Genomic DNA, 25,419 nt, shown 5'->3' with positions numbered 1-25,419 from the left:
GAGATATTGAGGGGTGAGCAAAAGCTTGGACAAAGGGGTGGATTCTAAGGAAGGTCACAAAGGAAGAGAGAGATGGAAAGGTTTAGGGAGGGAATTCCAGAGCTTAGGGCCGAGGTAGCTGAAGGCTCGGCCGCCAATGGTAGGGCAATTAGAATCGAGGGTGCTCAAGAGGCCAGATATGGAAAAGTGCAGAGATCGCAGAAGGCCGTAGGCAACGTTTCCTCTAAGCTGTGCAGCCCGGGACTGGCTGAAGGTTCGGGCGTGCGCTGAATTGGGAATGGGCCACACACATACACAAGAAATTCCGGGGAACATTGGTTGTGGGGCTGGAGGAAATTACAGAGATAAGGGAGAGGCGAGGCCATGGATGGGAATTTTAAAGCTGGGGCATTGGGTGGACCAGGATCCAATGTAGGTCAGCGATAACAGAGGGTGATGGATGAATCAACTTGATACAAGCAGCGGAGTTTTGCACAAGTTGAAGTTCATGGAGGACGCTCTACTGCTCTAGAAATGGAGACAAAACTATTTGAAACTCCCAGTGATATAATTCAGCAGTCAGTGCTCCCTCATTTTAGTGCAACGCACTGGATAAGGCACAGGGAGGGATATAAGAACATAAGAAATAGGAACAGGAGTACGCCATACGGCCCCTCGAGCCTGCTCCGCCATTCAATAAGATCATAGCTGATCTGATCATGGACTTAGCTCCACTTCCCTGCCCGCTCCCCATAACCCCTTATCGCTCAAGAAACTGTCAATTTCTGACTTAAATTTATTCAATGTCCCAGCTTCCACAGCTCCGAGGCAGCAAATTCCACAGATTTACAACACTCCGAAGAAATTCCACATCTCAGTTTTAAATGGGCGGCCCCTTATTCTAAGATCATGCCCTCTAGTTCTAGTCTCCCCCATCAGTGGAAACATCCTCTCTGCATCCACCTTGTCAAGCCCCCTCATAATCTTATATGTTTCTATAAGATCACCTCTCATTTTTCTGAACTCGTGAGTAGAATCCCAACCTACTCAACCTTTCCTCATGAGTCAACCCCTTTATCTCCAGAATCAACCTAGTGAACCTTCTCTGAACTGCCTCCAAAGCAAGTATATCCTTTCGTAACTATTCCAGGTGTGGCCTCACCAATACTTTGTATAGCTGTAGCAAGACTTCCCTGCTTTTATACTCCATCCACTTTGCAATAAAGGCCAAGATTCCATTGGCCTTCCTGATCACTTGCTGTACCTGCATACTATCCTTTTGTGTTTCATGCACAAGTACCCCCAGGTCCCGCTGTACTGCAGCACTTTGCAATCTTTCTCCATTTAAATAATAACTTGCTTTTTGATTTTTTTCTGCCAAAGTGCATGACCTCACACTTTCCAACATTATACTCCATCTGCCAAATTTTTGCCCAATCACTTAGCCTATCTATGTCCTTTTGCAGATTTTTTGTGTTCTCCTCTCACATTGTTTTTCCTCCCATCTTTGTATCATCAGCAAACTTGGCTACGTTACACTCGGTCCCTTCATCCAAGTCGTTAATATAGATTGTAAATAGTTGGGGTCCCAGCACTGATCCCTGCGGCACCCCACTAGTTACTGGTTGCCAACCAGAAAATCAACCATTTATCCCGACACTCTGTTTTCTGTTAGTTAGTCAATCCTCTATCCATGCTAATATATTATCCCCAACCTGTGAACTTTTATCTTGTGCAGTAACCTTTTATGTGGCACCTTGTCAAATGCCTTCTGGAAATCCAAATACCACATCCACTGGTTCCCCTTTATCCACTCTGTTCGTTACATCCTCAAAGAACTCCAGCAAATTTGTCAAACATGACTTCCCCTTCATAAATCCATGCTGACTCTGCCTGACCGAATTTTGCTTTTCCAAATGTTCTGCTACTGCTTTAATAATGGACTCCAACATTTTCCCAACCACAGATGTTAGGCTAACTGGTCTATAGATTCCTGCTTATTGTCTGCCTCCTATTTTAATTCTGAACAGCAAGGGCTAGCACCAATATTCCTTCGAATTTTTCTCCATGCACAGTCCTTTTAACTGGCTGCGGGCAATTCATATTTTCATGCATGCGTGGTTTCTTCCACGTAAAGGCCACTGAGCGGCCTGTGCGCGATCTCCAGACTTAGTGGGAACGTTAGCCAGCACCACATGCGATTTTCCCCCGCCTTTCAAGTCCCGGGGCGAACACTCGCACTGAAACACGGTGTGTGATGGAGGATAGTCAGCACAAGCTCACTTCCCATCGTGTTGCAGCTATTGCAGCTTCAAGTCCCAGAAGTGCTGGTCACTTGAACCTGTCTGCCTGTCGGAATGACTGATCAGCTCTCACCTCTCCACCCAGCCTACTATAACTCTTGTCTAATTCACCCACAATAAATCACAGATGGGAAGATTGATGCTTCATTATAAAGCAATAATTTAGGTGTCCAAACACAAAAAAACCCAAACGCAGGAAATATAAAATCATAAAAATATCTTTCAATAAATGACGTACTTCCACCAATCAATATTCAATCACCAGTTGCTTAAATAGAGCAGGCACGAGAATAGAAGCTCGTTAAAATCCCACTGCAGAAAAGTTACCTTCAATGAAAACGATGATGAACACTGCACTAAGTGTTGTATCAATAACTCAGTCACTGGTTGCAGGATCATGGCACGGCCCCTCCTCCTGACTGTTTCGTGTGGAGATGGAATCTGCACTATCTTGACAATGGGGCCCCCTGTCGATCTTGGACATTCCTCCAGGGGTCTGTGTCTAAACTGCTCTCTGGACAATCTCATCCTCCAGCGGTCTGTGTCTAGACTGCTCTCTGGATAATCTCCTTTCCTAAATTTAAATTCCAAGTTTGAAATCTCCAACTTTCCTTCTGTGAATATCAGTTGGCAGAATCTAAACGTAGAGAATCCATGTGAAGCTCAGATTCTCTGATGTTGTTCAGTACCCAGGCCTCCCATAATGTATCGTCTTGTTCAGGAAACTCCGACCGTTCCAAACCTGCAGGTGGAATCTAACTTCACTTTCAAAAACCTCCTCAAAATCAACCTACCCAAGTTCCCCGCTCTCCACAGCTTGGTGTTCAGTGTCCTTTTCTTCCTTACTCTACCGTTCTTTGACAAAACCCCTGGGTGCTGCTCGCTGGAGGAGTGGGCAGTGCTATATAAATGCAGATTCTCGTCGTTCCATTTCCAGTGTCACAAACCTCCGTTTGCTTCTGATCAACTCCCCAGCATCCTGCCTGAAGTCGCTACGAAGGAAGGAGGATCAGGGTCTGTCAGCTTGCAGCAGAGTAGATTCCTGTTACGACACAGCTCTCAGAGTTAAGTTACTGCCCAACGAGCAACACGTTTGAACTCTGACCTCAGCAGAGCACTCGCCAATGAGACCATTCCCACTCCGACCACCCCCCCCCCCACTCTGTCATATTTATAGGCAGCTTTCTTCTGTGTGAACTCACATCTAATAGGAACTGGGCTCAGTCTATCTAAACACATTTCACTTCAAACCATTACAGCTGGAAAGGGTGTGACTTTCACCCCAACAGTTAGGGCACGATCCTATCCTATGTTCCAGCAGCCGAGGGACAATCCTTTTGCTCACATTCCCACAGGCAGCGAAAAGGGGCGAGGGAACAAAATCAAGTTTACATTACTGAAGAAAAGGGTAACATTGCCCCTTTGGATATTACATCCAAAGGGGCAGCACGGGCCAGTCCACACTGAAATATGTGTGCGCACTTGGTCCATGCAGCAGAGCAGGTCTCCAGTTGTCTTGGGTAATCCTTGCCACTGGACCAAGACCTAGCTCTGTCAAGCCCCCGCGGTGGCTGATGTGCAACGGCCACCCCACATTAAAAAAATCCACGCACAGGCATCTTCCACCCTTCAGGATGTAGTTTGGGTTCTTCATTCGAAACACCTGTGAACTCATCCTTTTTTTGGCGTGGAAACAAATCATCCTCGTTTCGAGGGACTGCCTATGATGATGATGGATATTACACTTGAACAATGTACGTTTCAACTGCTGAGGCAGCAATGCGCAGAAAGTTTGAGAAGCTTTGAACTGGCTTGTGGTTCTCAAAACAACTGACTTGGAAAATTAGCGCTAAAGACAGATTTGAATCCTTCAGAAAGACAACTAACAATACAGCCCCTGGTCTCACACGGACAAGAGGCTACAGGAAATTTCACACGCTGGTTTCACATGGTGCAAATGCCGCACCTGGGCGAGTGACCAGCATTAATGCAATACTGTGTGAGTGGCCCAGCATTAATGCAATACTGCGTGGGTGGCCCAACATTAATGCAATACTGTGTGAGTGGCCAGCATTAATGCAATACTGTGTGAGTGGCCCAACATTAATGCAATACTGTGTGAGTGGCCAGCATTAATGCAATACTGTGTGAGTGGCCAGCATTAATGCAATACTGCGTGGGTGGCCCAACATTAATGCAATACTGTGTGAGTGGCCAGCATTAATGCAATACTGCGTGGGTGGCCCAACATTAATGCAATACTGCGTGAGTGGCCCAACATTAATGCAATACTGTGTGGGTGGCCAGCATTAATGCAATACTGCGTGGGTGGCCCAACATTAATGCAATACTGCGTGGGTGGCCCAACGTTAATGCAATACTGTGTGAGTGGCCAGCATTAATGCATTACTGCGTGAGTGGCCCAACATTAATGCAATACTGCGTGAGTGACCGGCATTAATGCAATACTGCGTGAGTGGCCCAACATTAATGCAATACTGCGTGAGTGGCCCAACATTAATGCAATACTGCGTGAGTGGCCCAACATTAATGCAATACTGTGTGAGTGACCAGCATTAATGCAATACTGCGTGAGTGGCCCAACATTAATGCAATACTGCATGAGTGGCCCAACATTAATGCAATACTGCGTGAGTGGCCCAACATTAATGCAATACTGCGTGGGTGGCCAGCATTAATGCAATACTGCGTGAGTGGCCCAACATTAATGCAATACTGCGTGAGTGACCAGCATTAATGCAATACTGCGTGAGTGGCCCAACATTAATGCAATACTGCGTGAGTGGCCCAATATTAATGCAATACTGCGTGAGTGGCCAGCATTAATGCAATACTGCGTGAGTGGCCCAACATTAATGCAATACTGCGTGAGTGGCCCAACATTAATGCAATACTGCGTGAGTGGCCAGCATTAATGCAATACTGCGTGAGTGGCCAGCATTAATGCAATACTGCGTGAGTGGCCCAACATTAATGCAATACTGGGTGGGTCACCAAAAGTGGACTTCTCTGGACTTTCACACCTCAACTGACAAAACACAACTGTAGTGGGAGGACGTCCAGGAACAAGAAGAAACTACGGCACCTTCCCATGCAAGCGCAGGAGATGTAATACCTGCCTATTTACCTCCTCTCTTCTCACTGTCCAGGGCCCCAAACACTCCTTCCAGGTGAAACAGCGATTTACTTGTACTTATTTCAATTTAGTATAATGTATTCGCTGCTCATGATGTGGTCGTCTCTACATTGGGGAGACCAAACGCAGATTGGGTGACTGCTTGCTCCTCCGTTGCATAAGCGTGATCCCAAGCTTCCGGTCGCCTGTCACTTCAATTCTCCACTCCACTCCACTCCCACTCTGACCTCTCCATCCTCGGCCTCCTACACTGTTTCAATGAAGTTTAACGCAGCTCGAGGAACAGCACCTCATCTTTCAATTAGGCACTTTACAGCCTTCTGGACTCAACATTGAGTTCAACAATTTCAGATCATAACCTGTGCCCATATTTAGTTCCCTTTCCTCCCATTTTTTTTTTAAATATACAAACACGACTCCCTTTTTTATTTTTTCTGTTCCCATTACAGCTGGTAATTATTTTGCCATTCATACCCTATCTAGACTCATCTTTTGTTTCCTAATTTGTGCCATTACCACCTCAATTTGGGCCATCATTCCTTTTATCTCTCAAATCTCTTCTGCCTTCCACCCGATCACAGACCTTCCCTTTTGTTCTTTCCTCCCCCTCCCCCTTTCAGTGCTCCTTGCACTTCTTTAAGGATCTGTTACATCTCGAACTTTTGCCAATTCTGACGAAGGGTCATCGACTTGAAACGTTAACTCTATTTCTCTCTCCACAGACGCTGCCTGACCCACTGAGATTTCCAGCATTTTCTGTTTTTATTTATTTGTGTGTTATAAGTAGATATTTAATTTAATTACCAATAACTTAATCTAAATCTATTAAGTAGTCAAGAAACTAAACTGTAAATGAAGTTATTTGAAATCAAATTTAATTAATTATCCAGACTTTTAAATGAAGCCAGGGAAGAGATAGCAGAGGCCCTATTACACATATTTAATAATTTGTTAGAAAAAGGTGTAGTGCCAGAGGACTGGCGGATAGCTAACGAAATACCTATATTTAAGAAGGGGGTTAGAATATGTGCAGGGAATTATAGACCAGTCAGCTTAACATTGATGGTAGGAAAAATAATGGAATCCCTACTAAAGAAGAAAATTAGAAGAACATCTAGAAACCAAAAATATAATAACGAATAGTCAGCATGGATTTCAAAAGTGAAAGTCTTGCTTGACCAACCTCTAAAATTTTTTGAAGAGGTAACAGAGAGAGTAGACCATTGCAATGCAGTAAATGTAATTTATCTAGATTTTCAAAAGGCATTCGTAAGGTACCCCATAATAGACTGATGAACAAGGTCAGAGAATGCGGAGTCAGGGGACAATTAGCAGAATGGACAGCTAGCTGGCTTCAAGACAGAAAGCAGAGAGTAGGGATAAAAGGTAACTATTCACAGTGGCAGAAGGTGGATCGTGGTGGTCCACCAGGATCAGTGCTGGGACTGTTGTTCAAAATTCATATTAACGATTTAGACTTTGGAATCAAAAACACAATTTCTAAATTTGAGGATGACACCAAATTAGGGGCAATCGTCAATACTGAGGAGGACTGCAACAAATTATAGGACATTAATAAATTTGCAGAATGGGCATATAATTGGAAATGAAGTCCAACACACATAAATGAGAGGTATTGCAATTTGATGGGAAGAATAGGGATGTCACATTACTTGGAGGGTGCGAGTCTCAGTGGGATAGAGGAATAAAGGGATCTCAGAGTACAAATACACAAATCACAAAGTTGATTCACAGGTTAGCAAGGCCAAAGAAATAGCAAACCAAGCACTAGGGTTTATTTCTAGAGGTATAGAATTGAAAAGTAGGGAAATTATGCTAAACCTGTATTGAACCTTGGTTAGACTACACTTAGAGTAGTGCATACAGTTCTGGTCTCCAGATTATAGAAAGGATATAGAAGCACTGGAGAGGGTGCAGAGAAGAATTATAAGGATGATACCAGAAATGCGAGGATTTACACATCAGGAAATGGTGAACAGGATGGGTCTCTTTTCTCTTGGGGGAAAAAAGGCTGAGGGGTGACCTAATAGAGGTTTCCTACATTACAACAGTGACTACATTCCAAAAGTACTTCATTCATTGTAAAGTGCTTTGAGATGTCGCTGGTCATGAAAGTCGCTACATAAATCTGTCTTCCTTATTTTAAAAAAAATTATGAAAGGTTTTAATAGAGTGGATACAGGGAGAATGTTCCCACTCGTAGAGAAGAGCATAACTAGAGGCCATCAATATAAGATAGTCACCAAGAAATCCAATAGGGAAGTCAGAAAAAAATTCTTTACCAAAAAAGAGTGGTGAGAATGTGGAACTTGCTACCACAGGGAATGGTTGAAGCAAATAATAGATACATTTAAGGAGAGGCTAGACAAGCACATGAAGAAGGGAATAGAAGGTTATGTGGATAGATTTAGAAGAGGAAAGATGGGAGGAGGCTCGAGAGGAGCATAAACGCCGGCATAGACTGGTTGGGCCGAATGGCTGGTTTCCGTGCCGTACATCGTATGTAATCCTATATAAATATAACAAGGTCATATAGGGATGGCAGTGCACATGGTGTGCCACAACTGCAGCATGTGGAGTGTGTGGAGAGCATTGTGATCCTGGACAATCACGTTTGCAGTAAGTACCTGCATCTTGAACTTCATCTCAGCGTTGTTGAGCTGGAGTCTGAGGTGTAGACATTGCGGGGCATCAGGGAGGGGGGGGGGGGGGGGGGGGGGGAGAGGTTCCTGGACACTTTGATCCAGGAGGCAGTCACACCTCTTAGGTTAGGTAGTGGCACAGATCCGGTTAGTGGTCAGGAACAGGAGGGGGGACTGCAACTCAGGCAGCCCAGGTGTAATGCTGGAGGAGCCTCGGCATTTGTCCTTATCCAACGGTATGAGGTTTTTGCTGCCTGTGTGGATGAGAGAAAACCTGCAGGATTGATTGACAAGCTGACTATGGTACAAAGTGTTATAAAAACAAGCCTGAAGGTTCTGTGTCTCAATGCGAGGAGAAGTCCTAATAAGGTGGATGAATTAACCGCACAGATAGCTGTTAAGGCATATGATGTAATTGGGATTACGGAGACATGGCTCCAGGGTGACCAAGGCTGGGAACTCAACATCCAGGAGGTATTCAATATTCAGGAAGGATAGACAGAAAGGAAAAGGAGATGGGGTAGCGTTGCTGGTTAAAGAGGAGATTAACGCAATAGTAAGCAAGGACATTAGCTTGGATGATGTGGTTTCTATATGGGTAGAGTTGCTGAACACCAAAGAGCAGAAAACACTCGTGGGAGTTGTGTACAGACCACCAAACATTGCAGTGAGGTTGGGGATGGCATCAAACAGGAAATTAGGGATGCGTGCAATAAAGCTACAGCAGTTATCATGGGTAATTTTAATTTCCTATAGATTGGGCGAACCAAACTGGTAGCAATACGGTGGAGGAGGATTTCCTGGAGTGTATAAGGGATGGTTTTCTAGACTAATATGTCGAGGAACCAACTAGAGAGCTGGCCATCCTAGACTGGGTGTTGTGTAATGAGAGAGGATTAATTAGCAATCTTGTTTTGCGAGGCCCCTTGGGGAAGAGTGACCATAATATGGTAGAATTCTTCATTAAGATGGAGTTATTCAGAGACTAAGGGCCTGAACTTAAAGAAAGGTAACTTCGATGGTATGAGACGTGAAATGGCTAGGATAGACTGGAGAATGATACTTAAAGGGTTGACGGTAGATAGGCAATGGCAGACATTTAAAGATCACATGGATGAACTTCAACAATTGTACATCCCTGTCTGGCATAAAAATAAAACGGGGAAGGTGGCTCAACCGTGGCTAACAAGGGAAATTAGGGATAATGTTAAATCCAAGGAAGAGGCATATAAATTGGCCAGAAAAAGCAGCAAACCTGAAGACTGGGAGAAATTTAGAATTCAGCAGAGGAGGACTAAGGGTTGAATTAGGAGGGGGAAAAGAGTATGAGAGTAAGCTTGCAGTGAACATAAAAACTGATTGCAAAAGCTTCTATAGATATGGGAAGAGAAAAAGATTAGTGAAGACAAATGTAGATCCCTTGTAGTCAGAATCAGCCGAATTTATAATGGGGAACCAAGAAATGGCAGACCAACTGAACAAATACTTTGGTTCTGTCTTCTCTCAGGAAGACACGAATAAGCTTCCAAAAATAATACGGGACCGAGGGTCTAGCGAGAAGGAGGAACTGAAGGAAATCCTTATTAGTCAGGAAATTGTGTTAGGGAAATTGATGGAATTGAAGACCAATAAATTCCCAGGGCCTGATAGTCTGCATCCCAGAGTACATAAGGAAGTGGCCCTAGAAATAGTGGATGCATTGGTGGTCATTTTCCAACATTCTATAGACTCTAGATCAGTTCCTATGGATTGGAGGATAGCTAATGTAACCCCACTTTTTAAAAAAGGAGGGAGACACAAATCAGGGAATTATAGACCAGTTAGCCTGACATCGGTAGTGGGGAAAATGTTGGAATTAATCATTAAAGATGTTATAGCAGCGCATTTCGAAAGCAGTGACAGGATCGGTCCAAGTCAGCATGGATTTATGAAAGAGAAATCATACTTGACAAATCTTCTAGAATTTTTTGAGGATGTAACTAGTAGAGCGGACAAGGGAGAACCAGTGGATATGGTGTATTTCGTCTTTCAAAAGGCTTTTGACAAGGTCCCACACAAGAGATTAGTGTGCAAAATTAAAGCACGTGGTATTTGGGGTAATGTACTAACGTGGATAGAGAACTGGTTGGCAGACAGGAAGCAATGAGTAGGAATAAACGGGTCCTTTTCAGAATGGCAGGCAGTGACTAGTGGGGTACCGCAAGGTTCAGTGCTGGGACCCCAGCTATTTACAATATACATTAATGATTTAGATGAAAGAATTGAATGTAATATCTGCAAGTTTGCAGATGACACTAAGCTGGGTGGTAGTGTGAGCTATGAGGAGGATGCTAAGAGACTGCAGGGTGACTTGGACAGGTTAGGTGAGTGGGCAAATGCATGGCAGATGCAGTATAATGTAAATAAATGTGAGGTTATTCACTTTGGTGGCAAAAACAGGAAGGCAGAATATTATCTGAATTATGGCAGACTAGGAAAAGGGGAGGTGCAACGAGACCTGGGTGTCATGGTACATCAGTCATTGAAAGTTGGCATGCAGGTACAGAAGGCGGTGAAGGCGGCAAATGGCATGTTGGCCTTCATAGCTTGGGGATTTGAGTATACGAGCAGGGAGGTCTTACTGCAGTTGTACAGGGCCTTGGTGAGGCCACACCTTGAATATTGTGTACAGTTTTGGTTTCCTAATCTGAGGAAGGACATTTTTGTTATTGAGGGAGTGCAGCAAAGGTTTACCAGACTGATTCCCAGGATGGCAGCACTGACATATGAAGAAAGACTGGATCGACTAGGCTTATATTCATTGGAATTTGGACGAATAAGAGGGGATGTCATAGAAACATAAAATTCTGATGGGATTGGACAGGTTAGATGCAGGAAGAATGTTCCCAATGTTGGGGAAGTCCAGAATCAGGGGTCACACTCTAAGGATAAGGGGTAAGCCATTTAGGTCCGAGATGAGGAGAAACTTCTTCACTCAGAGAATTGTGAATCTGTGGAATTCTCGACCCCAGAAAGTTGTTCAGGCCAGTTCGTTAGATATATTCAAAAGGGAGTTAGATGTGGCCCTTACAGCTAAAGGGATCAAGGCGTATGGAGAGAAAGCAGGAATGGGGTACTGAAGTTGCATGGTCAGTCATGATCATATTGAATGGTGGTGCAGGCTCGAAGGGCCGAATGGTGCTGCAGGCTCGAAGGGCCGAATGGCGGTGCAGGCTCAAAGGGCCGAATGGCGGTGCAGGCTCAAAGGGCCGAATGGCGGTGCAGGCTCAAAGGGCCGAATGGCGGTGCAGGCTCAAAGGGCCGAATGGCGGTGCAGGCTCAAAGGGCCGAATGGCGGTGCAGGCTCAAAGGGCCGAATGGCGGTGCAGGCTCAAAGGGCCGAATGGCGGTGCAGGCTCAAAGGGCCGAATGGCGGTGCAGGCTCAAAGGGCCGAATGGCGGTGCAGGCTCAAAGGGCCGAATGGCGGTGCAGGCTCAAAGGGCCGAATGGCGGTGCAGGCTCAAAGGGCCGAATGGCGGTGCAGGCTCAAAGGGCCGAATGGCGGTGCAGGCTCAAAGGGCCGAATGGCGGTGCAGGCTCAAAGGGCCGAATGGCGGTGCAGGCTCAAAGGGCCGAATGGCGGTGCAGGCTCAAAGGGCCGAATGGCGGTGCAGGCTCAAAGGGCCGAATGGCGGTGCAGGCTCAAAGGGCCGAATGGCGGTGCAGGCTCAAAGGGCCGAATGGCGGTGCAGGCTCAAAGGGCCGAATGGCGGTGCAGGCTCAAAGGGCCGAATGGCGGTGCAGGCTCAAAGGGCCGAATGGCGGTGCAGGCTCAAAGGGCCGAATGGCGGTGCAGGCTCAAAGGGCCGAATGGCGGTGCAGGCTCAAAGGGCTGAATGGCCTACTCCTGCTCCAATTTTCTATGTTTCTATGGTGCAGGAGGCTCTTCAAATGGAGGGAATGAAAGGGATGTAGTTGTGGCAGGGGACAGTATAGTCAGAGGGATAGAAACAGTTCTCTGCAGCCGCGACCAGGAGTTCCGAAGATTTGTTGCTTGCCCAGTGCCAGGGTTAAAGGCGACATCTAGCGGCTGAAGAAGAACTTGGAATGGGAAGGGGAGGATCCAATTGTCGTGGTCCACGTAGGAACCAACAACATAGGTAAAACTAGGAATGAGGTTCCGCTGAGAGAGTTTGAGAAGTTGGGGTCCAAATTAAAAAGCAGAACCTCAAAATGTAATAATCTCTGTATTGTTACCTGAGCCACGTGCCAATTGGCATAGGGATAAGCAGATTAGAAGGTTTAATGTATGGCTCAAAGAGTGGTATGGGAGACAGGAGTTTTGCTTCACGGGGCTCTGGCACCAGTACTGGGGAAAGAGGGAGTTATTCTGTTGGGTTCGGCTGGAACCAATGACCTGCTGAATCGAATAACTCGGGCAGTAGACAGGGCTTTAAACTAATGAGGGGCAAGGGGGGGGGGGAGGAGGATTCAGGAAAGAGCAAATTTAAAAGCAGCACGAGAAATGTCAAGGCTCTCGAGCAGAGCAGAGTGTTGGGTAAAAATAAGCAGTGGGTCAGGAAGGGATAGAGAGGTCAGTGACTAAGCTGACACCAGGGAGAAATAGAAAAAAGTAAAAGCTAAAGGCACTATATCTGAATGTACGATGAATAATAGATAGAAATTAATAGGTTTGATCTAACAGCCATTATGGAGACGTGGTTGCAAAGTGACTAAGGTTGGGAAATAAATATTCCAAGAGCCTTAACTTTTAGAAGAGATAGGCAAAATGGAAAAGGAGGAGAGGTAGCCCTGATAATACAGGATGGAATAAAGACAGTAGAGAGAAAGGATCTTGGCTTGTAAAATCAGTTTGGGTGGAGCTAAGAAACAACAAGAGGCAGAAAATTGGTGGGAGTTGTTTATAGGCCCCCAAACAGTAGTGGTAGTGTAGGGCACAGTATAAATGAGGAAATTAGAGGTGCATGTAACAAGGGTAATACAGTAACATGGGGGACTTTAATCTACATATAGATCGGACAAACCAAATTTGCAGTAATATTGTGGTGATGAATTCATGGAATGTATACAAGATAGTTTTCTAGATCAGTATGTTGAGGAACCAACTAGGGAACAAGCTATTTTAGATTAGTATTGTGCAATGAGAAAGGGTTAATTAATAACCTTGTAGTAAAGGGGCTCTTAGGGAGGAGTGATCATATGATATAAAATTCTATCAAGTTTAAATCTGAAACTAGGGTCTTAAATCTAAACAAAGCGAACTACGTAAGTATGAGAGGAGAGCTGGCTAAGTTGATTGGGCAACTACAGAAAAAGGTATGACGGCAGACAAGCAATTTAAAGAATACATAATTTACAATATACATTCCTTTATAGGCACACAAACTCCACAGGAAAAGTGGTCCAACCGTGGCTAACAAGATAAGTTAAAGATAGTATTAGATCAAAGGAAGAGGCTTATAATGTTGTCATAAAGAGCAGTAAGCCTGAGGATTGGGAGGATTTTAGAATTCAGCAAAGGAGGACCAAGAAATTGATAAAGAAAAGGAAAATAGAATGAGAGTAAACTAGCGAGACACATAAAAACAGACTGTAAAAGCTTCTATAGGTATGTAAAAAGGAGTGGATAAGCAAAAGAAAATGTAGATCCCTTACAGGCTGAGATAGGAGAAATGTTAGCGAGATTAAACAAATATTTTGTGTGTCTGTCTTCACAGAAGACGTCGCAAAAAAACTCCCAGAAATAGTGGATCTAGCGAGATTGAGGAACTGAAAGATTAGTATTAGCAAAAAAAATAGTAGCAAAGAAATTAATGGGACTGAAAGCTGATAAATCCCCTGGACCTCATGGCCTACATCCTAGGGTTTTGAAAGAGGTGGTTATAGGAATAGTGGATGCATTGGTTGACATCTTCCAAAATTCCATAGATTCTAGAATGGTTCCCGCAGATTGGAATGTAGCTAATGTAACCTCGCTATTTAAGAAAAGAGGGAGAGAGAAAACGGGGAACTACAGACCAGTTAGTCTGACATCAGTAGTAGGGAAAATGCTGGAATCTATTATTAAGGAAGTGGTAACAGGGCACTAAGAAAATAATAATAGGGTTGGGTAAAGCCAACACAGATTTATGAAAGGGAAATCATGTTTGACGAATCTCTTTGACGAGTTTTTTGAGGTTGCAACTAGCAGAATAGATAAAGGAGAAACAGTGGATGTGGTGGATTTGGATTTTCAGAAGGCATTCGATAAGGTGCCACACAAGAGATTATTGAACAAAATTAGGGCTCATGGGATTGGGGGCTAATATACTAGCATGGATTGAGGATTGGTTAATGGACAGAAAACAGAGAGCAGGAATAAACGGGTATTTTTGGGGTTAACAGGCTGTAACTAGTGGGGTACCGCAAGGATCAGTGTTTGGGCCTCAGCTAGTCACAATCTATATCAATGATTTAGATGAGGGGACCAAATGTCATATATCCAAGTTTGCTGATGATACAAAGCAAGGTGGGAATGTAAGTTGTGAGGAGGATGCAAAGAGGCTTCAAGGGGATAGAGACAGGCTGAGTGAGTGTGCAAGAACATGGCAAATGGAATATAATGTGGAGAAATGTGAAGTTATCCACTTTGGTAGGAAAAATAGAAAAGCAGAGTATTTTTTAAATGGTGAGAGATTGGGAAATATTGGTGTTCAGAGGGACCTGGCTGTCCCTGTACACAAATGACAAAGTTAACATGCAGGTACAGCAAGCAATTAAGAAAGCAAATGGTATATTTATTACACCAGGATTTGAGTACAAGAGTAAAGATGTCTTACTGCAATTATATGGGGCCCTGGTGACACCACACCTGGAGTATTGTGTACAGTTTTGATCTCCTTGCCAAAGGAAGGATATACTTACCATAGAGTGCAACAAAGGTTCACTAGACTGATTCCTGGGATTGGTGGGGGAGGTCCTATGAAGAGACATTGACTAGGCTAGGCCTATATTCTCAAGTTTAGAAGAATGAAGTGTCATCCCATTAAAACATACAAAATTCTTACAGGGCTTGACAGGGTAGATGCAGGGAGGATGTTTCCCCTGGCTAGGGAGTCTAGAACCAAGGGCCAGAGTCTCAGAATAAGGGGTTGATCATTTAGGGCTGAGATGAGGAGAAACTTCTTCACTCAGCAGGTGGTGAATCTTTGGAATTCTCTACCCGAGGGCTGTGGAGGCTCAGTCTTTGAGTATATTCAAGACAGAGATCAATAGATTTTTGGATATTAAGGGAATGAAGGAATATGGGGACAGTGCAGGAAAGTGGAGGTAGAAGATCAGCCATGATCTTATTGAATGGTGGAGCAGGCTCGAGGGGCCACGTGGCTGACGCTGCTCCTAATTCTTCTGCTCTTATGAGAGAAAGGGAGAAAGTGAGGTTAGAGAGCTAACGAGACAGAGAGAAAGACAGAAAGGGAGAAAGAGAGATAGAGAAAGGGAGCAAAAAGATAGAAAAGAGAAAGACAGAGAAAGAGAGAGAAAGAAAGAAAATGAAGGAGTGAGATGGCCACAGTGTAAGCCTTGCAGAGCCCACTCTCTGCAGACTTACAACTGAGGCACTCCATAGCTAGTCGGATGCGAGCAGCTGTGAGATTGTATTACTGGGTCTTCCCTGAAAAAGTTGGTGAACCGTTGAGGATCTGCAAAAGATGCACAAACGTGAAGGTGGGTTTCCCTCTGCTGGTAAAGAGTGGTCACTGCGGGGAAAGTGTCAGTGTGTTTGAGAGGCAGGGGGAGGTTTATATGAACGGACAGCGCATGAGAAAGACTGTGTTGGGAGTGATGCTCCCAGCGGATCCTGTTATAACAACAGGCCCCAGCGACACAGATCCATCACGGCGTCGAACTCCGGGACGGAGGTTTTACATTCCATCAGCTCACCAAAACTCTTCAAACCACAATTACTTACTTGACAGCCTCTGCCACGCTGTTGGAGGTGTGCCCAGAGAGGGCATCATGCAAGTTACGGATGAAGTAATCTCTATATTCCTCCTGCAGCGCCATGAACGTCCCACCCATCACAATGAACTCAACCTTGTCCACGGTGTGTCCCAATTGTTTCAGCTAAATGAGAGATGCAGAGGAAAAGGGGATGGGGTAAATGTCAAATGAACCAAACAGCCTCACTATCTGTGCAATCACGGTACTAAAAGTCTTCCGTACGCTACACTCACTGTAAATATCACTTACTTCCTCTAACACTTCCCTGTCACACAGTTCCTCATTACACCTGAACAACCCCCTTACCCCATCAAACCTGTATCACTTTTGATCCGAGTCCTTCAGGCTCCTGATCAAGACAGATGGCACTGTGGGGGGGGGGGGGGGGGGGGGGAAGAGAGAGAAGAGGAGGCCGGGGTGGGGGAGAGGGGGGGGCGGGGAAGAGAGAGAGAGAGAGAGAGAGAGAAGAGGGGTGTCCGGGGAGAGAGGGGAAGAGAAGAGGGGGGAGGGACACAAAAAGTGAGAATACAGGTACTGCAAATAATCAGGAAGGTCAATGGAATGTTGGCCTTTATTGCAAGGGGGATGGAGAGAAGCAGAGAAGTCCTGCTACAACTGTACAGGGTATTGGTGAGGCCACACCTGGAGTACTGAGTACAGTTTTGGTCCCCGCATTTAAGGAAGGATATACTTGCATTGGCAGCTGTTCGGAAAAGGTTATTGAATATATTTGAGGCAGGGAAAACAGATTTTTGAGCGATAAGGGGTTATGAGGAGAGGATAGGGAGGTGGAGCTGAGTCCATGATCAGATCAGCCATGATCTTATTGAATGGCGGAGCAGGCTCGAGGGACCAGGTAGCCAACTCCTGCTCCTATTTCTTATGTTCTTGTGGCCCGGGGGAAGAGGGGGCCTGGGGGAAGGTAGGAGAGCACCCAGGTGGGAAAGGACTGCTACTCTGCTTGATCTCGTCATGTCCGGCCACCTCCCCACAATACCAGCAGCTCTCCCTCTGAAGATTGGATTTGTTTTTTAAATATATCTTACCATTAAAAAGCACAGCAGTGAAAAAACATATCTCTCATATCGAAATGTGACATCAAATAAGGCTCATGGGTCCAAAGTCCCAGATACTACTCCTTTACCTGCTCTGCGACGCATAGTAACATAGAAAATAGGTGCAGTAGGCCTTTCGGCCCTTCGAGCCTGCACCACCATTCAATAAGATCATGGCTGATCATTCACCTCAGTACCCCTTTCATGCTTTCTCTCCATACCCCTCAATCCCTTTAGCCGTAAGGACCATATCTAATTCCCTCTTGAATATATCCAACGAACTTGCATCAACAACTCTCTGCGGTAGGGAATTCCACAGGTTAACAACTCTCTGAGTGAAGAAGTTTCTCCTCATCTCAGTCCTAAATGGCTTACACCCCTTATCCTTAGACTATGTCCCCTGGTTCTGGACTTCCCCAACATCGGGAACATTCTTCCTGCATCTAACCTGTCCACTCCCATCAGAATTTTATATGTTTCTATGAGATCCCCTCTCATCCTTCTAAACTCGAGTGAATAAAGGCCCAGTCAATCCAGTGTCTCCTCTTCTGTCAGTCCAGCCATCCCGGGAATCAGTCTGGTGAACCTTCACTGCACCCCCTCAATAGCAAAAATGTTCTTCCTCAGATTAGGAGACCAAAACTGAACACACTATTTCAGGTGAGGCCTCATTAAGGCCCTCTGCAACTGCAGTAAGACCTCCCTGCTCCTATACTCAAATCCCCTAGCTATGAAGGCCAACATACCATTTGCCTTCTTCACCACCTGCTGTACCTGCATGCCAACTTTCAATGACTGATGTACCATGACACCCAGGTCTCATTGCACCTCCCCTTTTCCTAATTTGCTGCCATTCAGATAATATTCTGCCTTCGTGTTTTTGCCTGCAAAGTGGATAACCTCATATTTATCCACATTATACTGCATCTGCCACTCGTTTGCTCACTCACCTAACCTGTCCAAGTCACCCTGCAGCCTCTTAGCATCCTCCTCACAGCTCACACCGCCACCCAGCTTAGTGTCATCTACAAACTTGGAGATATTACACTCAATTCCCTCATCCAAATCATTAATGTATATTGTAAATAGCTGGGGTCCCAGCACTGAGCCCTACGGCACCCCATGAGTCACTGCCTAACATTCTGAAAAGGACCCGTTTATCCCGACTGTCTGCTTCCTATCTGCCAACCAGTTCTCTATCCACGTCAGTACATTACCCCCAATACCATGTGCTTTAATTTTGGAAACCAATCTCGTGTTTGGGACCTTGTCAAAAGCCTTTTGAAAGTCCAAATACACTACATCCACTGATTCTCCCTTGTCCACTCTACCATCCTCAAAAAATTCTAGAAGATTTGTCAAGCATGATTTCCCTTTCATAAATCCATACTGACTTGGACCGATCCCATCAGTGCTTTCCAAATGTTCTCCTATTTCATCTCTAATAATTGATTCCAACATTTTCCCCACCACTGATGTCAGGCTCACCGGTCTATAATTACCCGTTTTCTCTCCCTCCTTTCTTAAAAAGTGGTGTTACATCAGCTACCCTCCGGTCCATAGGAACCGACCAGAGTCGATAAGACTGTTGGAAAATGATCGCCAATGCATCCACTATTTCTAGGGCTACTTCTTTAAGTGCTCTGGGTTGCAGACTATCAGGCCCCGGGGATTTATCAGCCTTCAATCCCATCAATTTCCCTAACACAATTTCCTGCCGAATAAGGATTTCCTTCAGTTCCTCCTTCTCACTAGACCCTCGGTCCCCTAGTATTTCCGGAAGGTTATTTGTGTCATCCTCCGTGAAGACAGAACCCAAGTATTTGTTTAACTGGTCCGCCATTTCTTTGTTCCCCATTATAAATTCACCTGAATCTGACTGCAAGGGACCTGCGTTTGTCTTCACTAATCTTTTTCTCTTCACATATCTATAGAAGCTTTTGCAGTCAGTTTTTATGTTCCCAGCAAGCTTCCTCTCATACTCTATTTCTCCCTCCTAATTAAACCCTTTGTTCTCCTCTGCTGTATTATAAAATTCTCCCAGTCCTCAGGTTTGCTGCTTTTTCTGGCCAATGTATATGCCACTTCCTTGGATTTAACAATATCCTTAATTTTCCTTGGATTTAACAATATCCTTAATTTCCCTTGTTAGCCACGGTTGAGCCACCTTCCCCGTTTTATTTTTACTTCAGACAGGGATATACAATTGTTGAAGTTCATCCATGTGATCTTTAAATGTTTGCCATTGTCTATCCACCGTCAACTCTTTAAGTATCCTTTGCCAGTCTATTCTAGCCAATTCACGTCTCATACCATCGAAGTTACCTTTCCTTAAGTTCAGGACCTAGTCTCTGAATTAACTGTGTCACTCTCCATCTTAATAAAGAATTCTACCATATTATGGTCACTTTTCCCCAGGGGGCCTCGCACAACAAGATTGCTAATTAGTCATTTCTCATTTCACATCACCCAGTCTAGGATGGCCAGCCCTCTAGTTGGTTCCTAGACATATTGGTCGAGAAAACCATCCCTAATACACTCCAGGAAATCCTCCTCCACCGCATTGCTACCAGTTTGGTTAGCCCAATCAATATGTAGATTTAAGTCGCCCATGATAACTGCTGTACCTTTATTGCACGCATCCCTAATTTCTGGTTTGATGCTGTTCCCAACCTCACTACTACTGTTTGGTGGCCTGTACACAACTCCCACTAGCGTTTTCTGCCCTTTGGTATTCTGTAGTTCTACCCATACCGATTCCACATCATCCAAGCTAATGTCCTTCCTTACTATTACATTAATTTCCTCTTTAACCAACAACGCTACCCCACCTCCTTTTCCTTTCTGTCTATCCTTCCTAAATGTTGAATACCCCTAGATGTTGAGTTCCCAGCCTTGGTCACCCTGGAGCCATGTCTCCGTGATGCCAATTACATCATATCCGTTAACTGCTATCTATGCGGTTAATTCGTCCACCTTATTCAGAATACTCCTCTTGCATTGAGGCACAGAGCCTTCAGGCTTGCCTTTTTAACACACTTTGCCCCTTTAGAATTTTGCTGTAATGTGGCCCTTTTTGCTTTGGGTTTCTCTGCCCTCCACTTTTATTTTTCTTCTTTCTATCTTTTGCTTCTGCCCCCATTCTACTTTCCTCTGTCTCCCTGCATAGGTTCCCATCCCCCTGCCATATTAGTTTAACCGCTCCCCAACATCATTAGCAAACTCCCCCTAGGGCATTGGTTCCGGTCCTGCAGACTGTCCGGTTTGTACTGGTCCCACCTCCCCCAGAAATTTGAATCCCTCCCTTCTGCACCACTCCTCAAGCCACGTATTCATCTGAGCTATCCTGCGATGCCTACTCTACTAGCACGTGGTACTGGTAGCAATCCTGAGATTACTACTTTTGAGGTCCTACCTTTTAATCTAGCTCCTAGCTCCCTAAATACATCTTGTAGGACCTCATCCCGTTTTTTACCTATATCGCTGGTACCTATATGCATGACAACTGGCTGCTTACCCTCCCCCTTCAAAATCTCCTGCACCCGCTTCGAGACATCCTTGACCCTTGCACCAGGGAGGCAACATACCATCCTGGAGTCTCGGTTGCGGCCACAGAAACGTCTATCTATTCCCCTTACAATAGAATCCCCTACTACTATAGCTCTCCCACTCTTTTTCCTGCCCTGCTGTGCAGCAGAGCCACCCACGGTGCCATGAACTTGGCTGCTGCTGCTCTCCCCTGATGAGTCATCCCCCTCAACAGTACCCAAAGCGGTGTATCTGTTTTGCAGGGGGATGACTGCACTACATTCCTTCCACTGTTCTTCCTGAAATTCCTTTTTGCAATGATCAGTGTTTGGTGCTGTACCAGGGATGCTGAGCGGGTGAGGAGAGTTTATTCGATGACAGGGTCAAGAAGACAACCCCTTGCCATACATACCTGCTCCACACGGTGCCTCGTCTGTAAGTAAGGGTCGTATCTCGCACGAATCGCTCTCATTGAGGTTGGCTGTTCAAAGGGAATAACGGCAAAGATGTAAATGTGGCCAATTCACCAAGTTCCTCAAATAGTCCTCGGGGAAGAATGAGTATGTGAGGACAAGCCAACACCTAGATCCCCAGCTAACAACTTCAAATCACTTTAGGTTGGAACTTTTACTTTCATATAACAGTTACTTAATGAATTTATTCAGAATGGAATACACTTTATACCACCGCTGATGTCAGTCTGCTCTGTGCAAATGTACAAGGACACCACATACTCGCAAATCATTCTACAGCTTTTTGGGATTCATCTCTGCAAGAATGTCATGTGTAACAATGTGACGGAGGCAGGGAGATTTGGGGGGGGGGGGGGGGGGAAGAGAGAGAGCGCGAGAGAGAGAGAGAGAGAGAGAGTGAGAGAGAGAGAGAGCGCGAGAGAGAGCGCGAGAGAGAGCGCGAGAGAGAGCGCGAGAGAGAGCGCGAGAGAGAGCGCGAGAGAGAGCGCGAGAGAGAGCGCGAGAGAGAGCGCGAGAGAGAGCGCGAGAGAGAGCGCGAGAGAGAGCGCGAGAGAGAGCGCGAGAGAGAGCGCGAGAGAGAGCGCGAGAGAGAGCGCGAGAGAGAGCGCGAGAGAGAGCGCGAGAGAGAGCGCGAGAGAGAGCGCGAGAGAGAGCGCGAGAGAGAGCGCGAGAGAGAGCGCGAGAGAGAGCGCGAGAGAGAGCGCGAGAGAGAGCGCGAGAGAGAGCGCGAGAGAGAGCGCGAGAGAGAGCGCGAGAGAGAGCGCGAGAGAGAGCGCGAGAGAGAGCGCGAGAGAGAGCGCGAGAGAGAGCGCGCGCGCGAGCGACAGAGAGTGCGCGAGAGCAAAGGCAGACAGAGAGGGAAAGAGGAATAGCCAGAAATAGAGTGAGTGAGAGAGAGTGAGAGAGAGAGAGAGAGAGAGAGAGAGAGAGAGAGAGAGAGAGAGAGAGAGAGAGAGAGAGAGTGAGAATCAGACACAGTTAGACAGAGGGAGGGAAGGTGTGTGTGAGCAGTTCCACAGGTATGGCGATTCAGGACAGTGTTTGATCCGAAATGGCAGTCATCACTGAAGGATTAACAAGTGAGTTTTTACTGCAAGTTCTATTTCAGATACGCAGCCTGATTGTTTTCTAGCATATGAAAAGTTTAACGAGGGCCTGGAGGACACAGCAACCCTCACCAAACAGTGGCGGAGTCAATCGGTGCGTGTTGATAAATTGCCTGCAGTTACATAAGAACTTCCTCACCTCATATCCTGTGTAAGACTGGGTTGAATATTCAAAGTCTGAATCTGGGCCCCCAGGGCAGTATCTATAATTCACAAAACAAGCTTTAGAGCCATGCAGAAATTAAATATCTGCTTCGATCCTCTTGCTCCCTGCAAGTTATTGTTTAATTCTTGTGACTTTCTGCTCGATGGAGAATATCAGTTTTATAAATTCATTATTTTTCTAATTTTGGCGCTTGGTGTCAATTCCAGCATTCCGAGACTGGGCCGGAGGCAGCCAGATAGATATTCTGCTCTACCTTCTAGAATCTTAGAATAGTTCACCACAGGCGGTCATCCAGCCCATCAAGTCTGCGCCGGCTCTTTCGAAGAGCAATCCATTTAGTCTCAGTCCCCACTCTTTCCCCATATCCCTGCAATTTTTTCATCTTTCAAGTATTAATCCATTCCTTTTTGGAAGTTACTATTGAATCTGTATCCACCATCCTATCAGGCAATGCATTCCAAATCTTAACCACTCGTTGCGTAAAATTTTTTTTCCTCATGTCGCCTTTTGTTCTTTTGCCAATCACCTTAAATCTGTGCGTTCTGGTTATCGACCCCTTCAGCCATTAGAAATAGTTTCTCTTTATTTATTCCATCTAAACACCTCTAGCAAATCTACTCTTGGCCTTCTCTGCTCCAAGGAGACCACCCCCAGCTTCTCCAGTCTATCCACACAACTGCAATCCGTCATCCCTGGAACCATTCTAGTAAATCTCTTCCGTACCCTCTCAAAAGCCTTCACGTGCTTCCTGAAATGTAGTGCCCAGAATTGGACATAATACTCCATTCTGGGGCCGAACTAGTGTTTTATCTAGGCTGCCACTCCAGTGCAGTGCTGCACTGTCGGACCCCTGTCTTTCGGACGAGACCTTAAACAGAGACTCCTCTCAGGTGAACGTAAAAGATCCCATGGTACTATTTCAAAGAAGAGCAGGGGAGTTATTCCCGGTGTCCTGGCCAATATTTATCCCTCAATCAACATAACCAAAACAGATTATCTGGTTATCACATTGCTGTTTGTGGGAGCTTTCTGTGCACGAATTGGCTGCCGGGTTTCCCACATTACAAGTGACTACACTCCAAAAGTACTTCATTGGCTGTAAAGCGCTGAGACGTCCAGTGGTCGTGAAAGGCGCTATATAAATGAAAGTCTTTCTTTATATAGATTTACCATAACTTCCTGACTTTTGTACTCTATTTATAAAGCTCAGGATTCCGTTAACTGCTGCCACCTTCAAAGATTTGTGCACAAGCACCCAGGTCTCTCTCCTCTTGCACCCCATTTGAAATTGTACCATTTAGCATGTTTTGTCTCTTCTTTCTTCCCACCAAAATCTATCACCTCACACTTTTCTGCTATGAATTTAATTGGCCCTGTGTCCACCCATTCCACCTGCCTGTTTATAACTTCTTGAAATCTGTTACTATCTTCCTCACTGTTTGCTACACTTCCAAGTTTCACATCATCTGTAAATTTTGAAATTGCGCTCTGTACCCCCAAGTCCAAGTCATTAATTTATATCAAAAGCAGCATAGCAGGCTAAACATAACAGAAGAAATAGGAGCAGGCCATTTGGCCCTCCAGCTTGCTCAGCCATTCAATAAGATCATGGCAGATCTCTGATCTTGGCCTCAACTCTAGTTCCCTGCCTGCTCCCCATAACCCTCGACTCCCTTATCATTCAAAAATCAGTCCATCTCCTCCCTAAATATATTCAATGATCCAGCCTCCACAGCTCTGAGATAGAGAATTCCACAGATTCACGACCCTCTGAAGAAATTTCTCCTCAATTCCGTTTTAAATGGGCAACCCCTTATTCTGAAACTATGCCCCCTAGTTCTAGTCTCCCCCATCAATGGAAACATCCTCTCTGCATCCACCTTGTCAAGCCCCCTCATAATCTTATGTTTCAATAAGATCACCTCTAATTCTTCTAAACTCCAATGAGTATAGGTCCAACATGCTCAACCTTTCTTCATAAGACAACCCCTTCATCTCAGGAATCAACCTCGTGAACCTTATCTGAACCGCCTCCAATGCAAGTATATCCCTCCTTAAATAAGGAGAGAAAAACTGTATGCAGTACTCCAGGTGTGGTCTCACCAATACCCTGTACATTTGTAGCAGGACTTCACTGCTTTTATACTCCATCCCTCTTGCAATAAAGGCCAACATTCCATTTGCCTTCTTAATTATTTGCTGTACCTGCATGCTAACCTTTCGCGTTCCATGTACAAGGATCCCCAGATCCCTCTGTACCGCAGCATTTTGTAATCTTTCTCCATTTAAATAATAATTTGCTTTTTTTTTCTCCCAAAGTGGATAACCTCACATTTTCCCACATTATACTCCATCTGCCAGATTTTTGCCCACTTAGCCTGTCTATATCCCTCTGCAGATTTTTTGTGTTCTCTTCACAAGTTGCTTTATCACCTATCTTTGTATCAACAGCAAATTTGACTACATTATTGCCCCTTAATCCAAGTCATTCATATAGCTTGTAAATAGTTGAAGCCCCAGCACTGATCCCTGTGGCACACCATTAGTTACAGTTAGCCAACCTGAAAATGACCCATTTATCCCGACTCTGTTTTCTCTATCCATGCTAATATATTACCCCCAATATATTACATCGTGGCCGACCCGACCTGTGTGAGACCACCACCGCAGGTCGGGGCTATAGAGCTGGAGCGCCAGGCACTTTAACATCGCAGCGGAGGTGCGGTGAATGAGGTTACAGGGCCCAGAAGAGCCAAGGGCCCAGGGGCAGCACGGGCCAGCCCACACTGCGATATATATGCACACTAGGTCCATGCAGCAGAGCAGGTCTCCAGTCGTCCTGGGTAATCCCTTGCCACTGGATAAAGGCCTGGCTCTGCCAAGCCCGTGTGGTGGCTGATGTGCAACGGTCACCACACGTTAAAAAAATCCACGCACAGGCATCTTCCACCCCCTCAATTGGAGTTCAGGACTGGAAAATCGGATCCTTCATTGAAACATCTGTGAAC

General features: G+C 45.3%; 1 protein-coding gene across 3 annotated transcripts in view; it reads right to left on the bottom strand.

The window, feature by feature from the left end:
• elp3 (elongator acetyltransferase complex subunit 3) overlaps window positions 1-25,419 on the bottom strand; it is a 210,368-nt gene that overhangs the window by 82,688 nt on the left and 102,261 nt on the right. For all 3 annotated transcript variants that reach the window (XM_070884784.1, XM_070884782.1, XM_070884783.1), the window contains exons 5-7: window positions 22,385-22,448; window positions 21,079-21,147; window positions 16,052-16,206 (exon numbers count right to left, since the gene is read on the bottom strand). In XM_070884784.1, coding sequence (XP_070740885.1) covers window positions 16,052-16,206; window positions 21,079-21,147; window positions 22,385-22,448 — 288 coding nt within the window. The remainder of the gene's footprint in view (window positions 1-16,051; window positions 16,207-21,078; window positions 21,148-22,384; window positions 22,449-25,419) is intronic.

This window comes from Pristiophorus japonicus, chromosome 7 (assembly GCF_044704955.1).
Source record: "Pristiophorus japonicus isolate sPriJap1 chromosome 7, sPriJap1.hap1, whole genome shotgun sequence".
In the NCBI taxonomy this organism is placed as follows: domain Eukaryota; kingdom Metazoa; phylum Chordata; class Chondrichthyes; family Pristiophoridae; genus Pristiophorus; species Pristiophorus japonicus.
The sequence above is the reverse complement of the archived record's forward strand: the minus strand, read 5'-3'. Positions and strand labels throughout refer to the sequence as shown.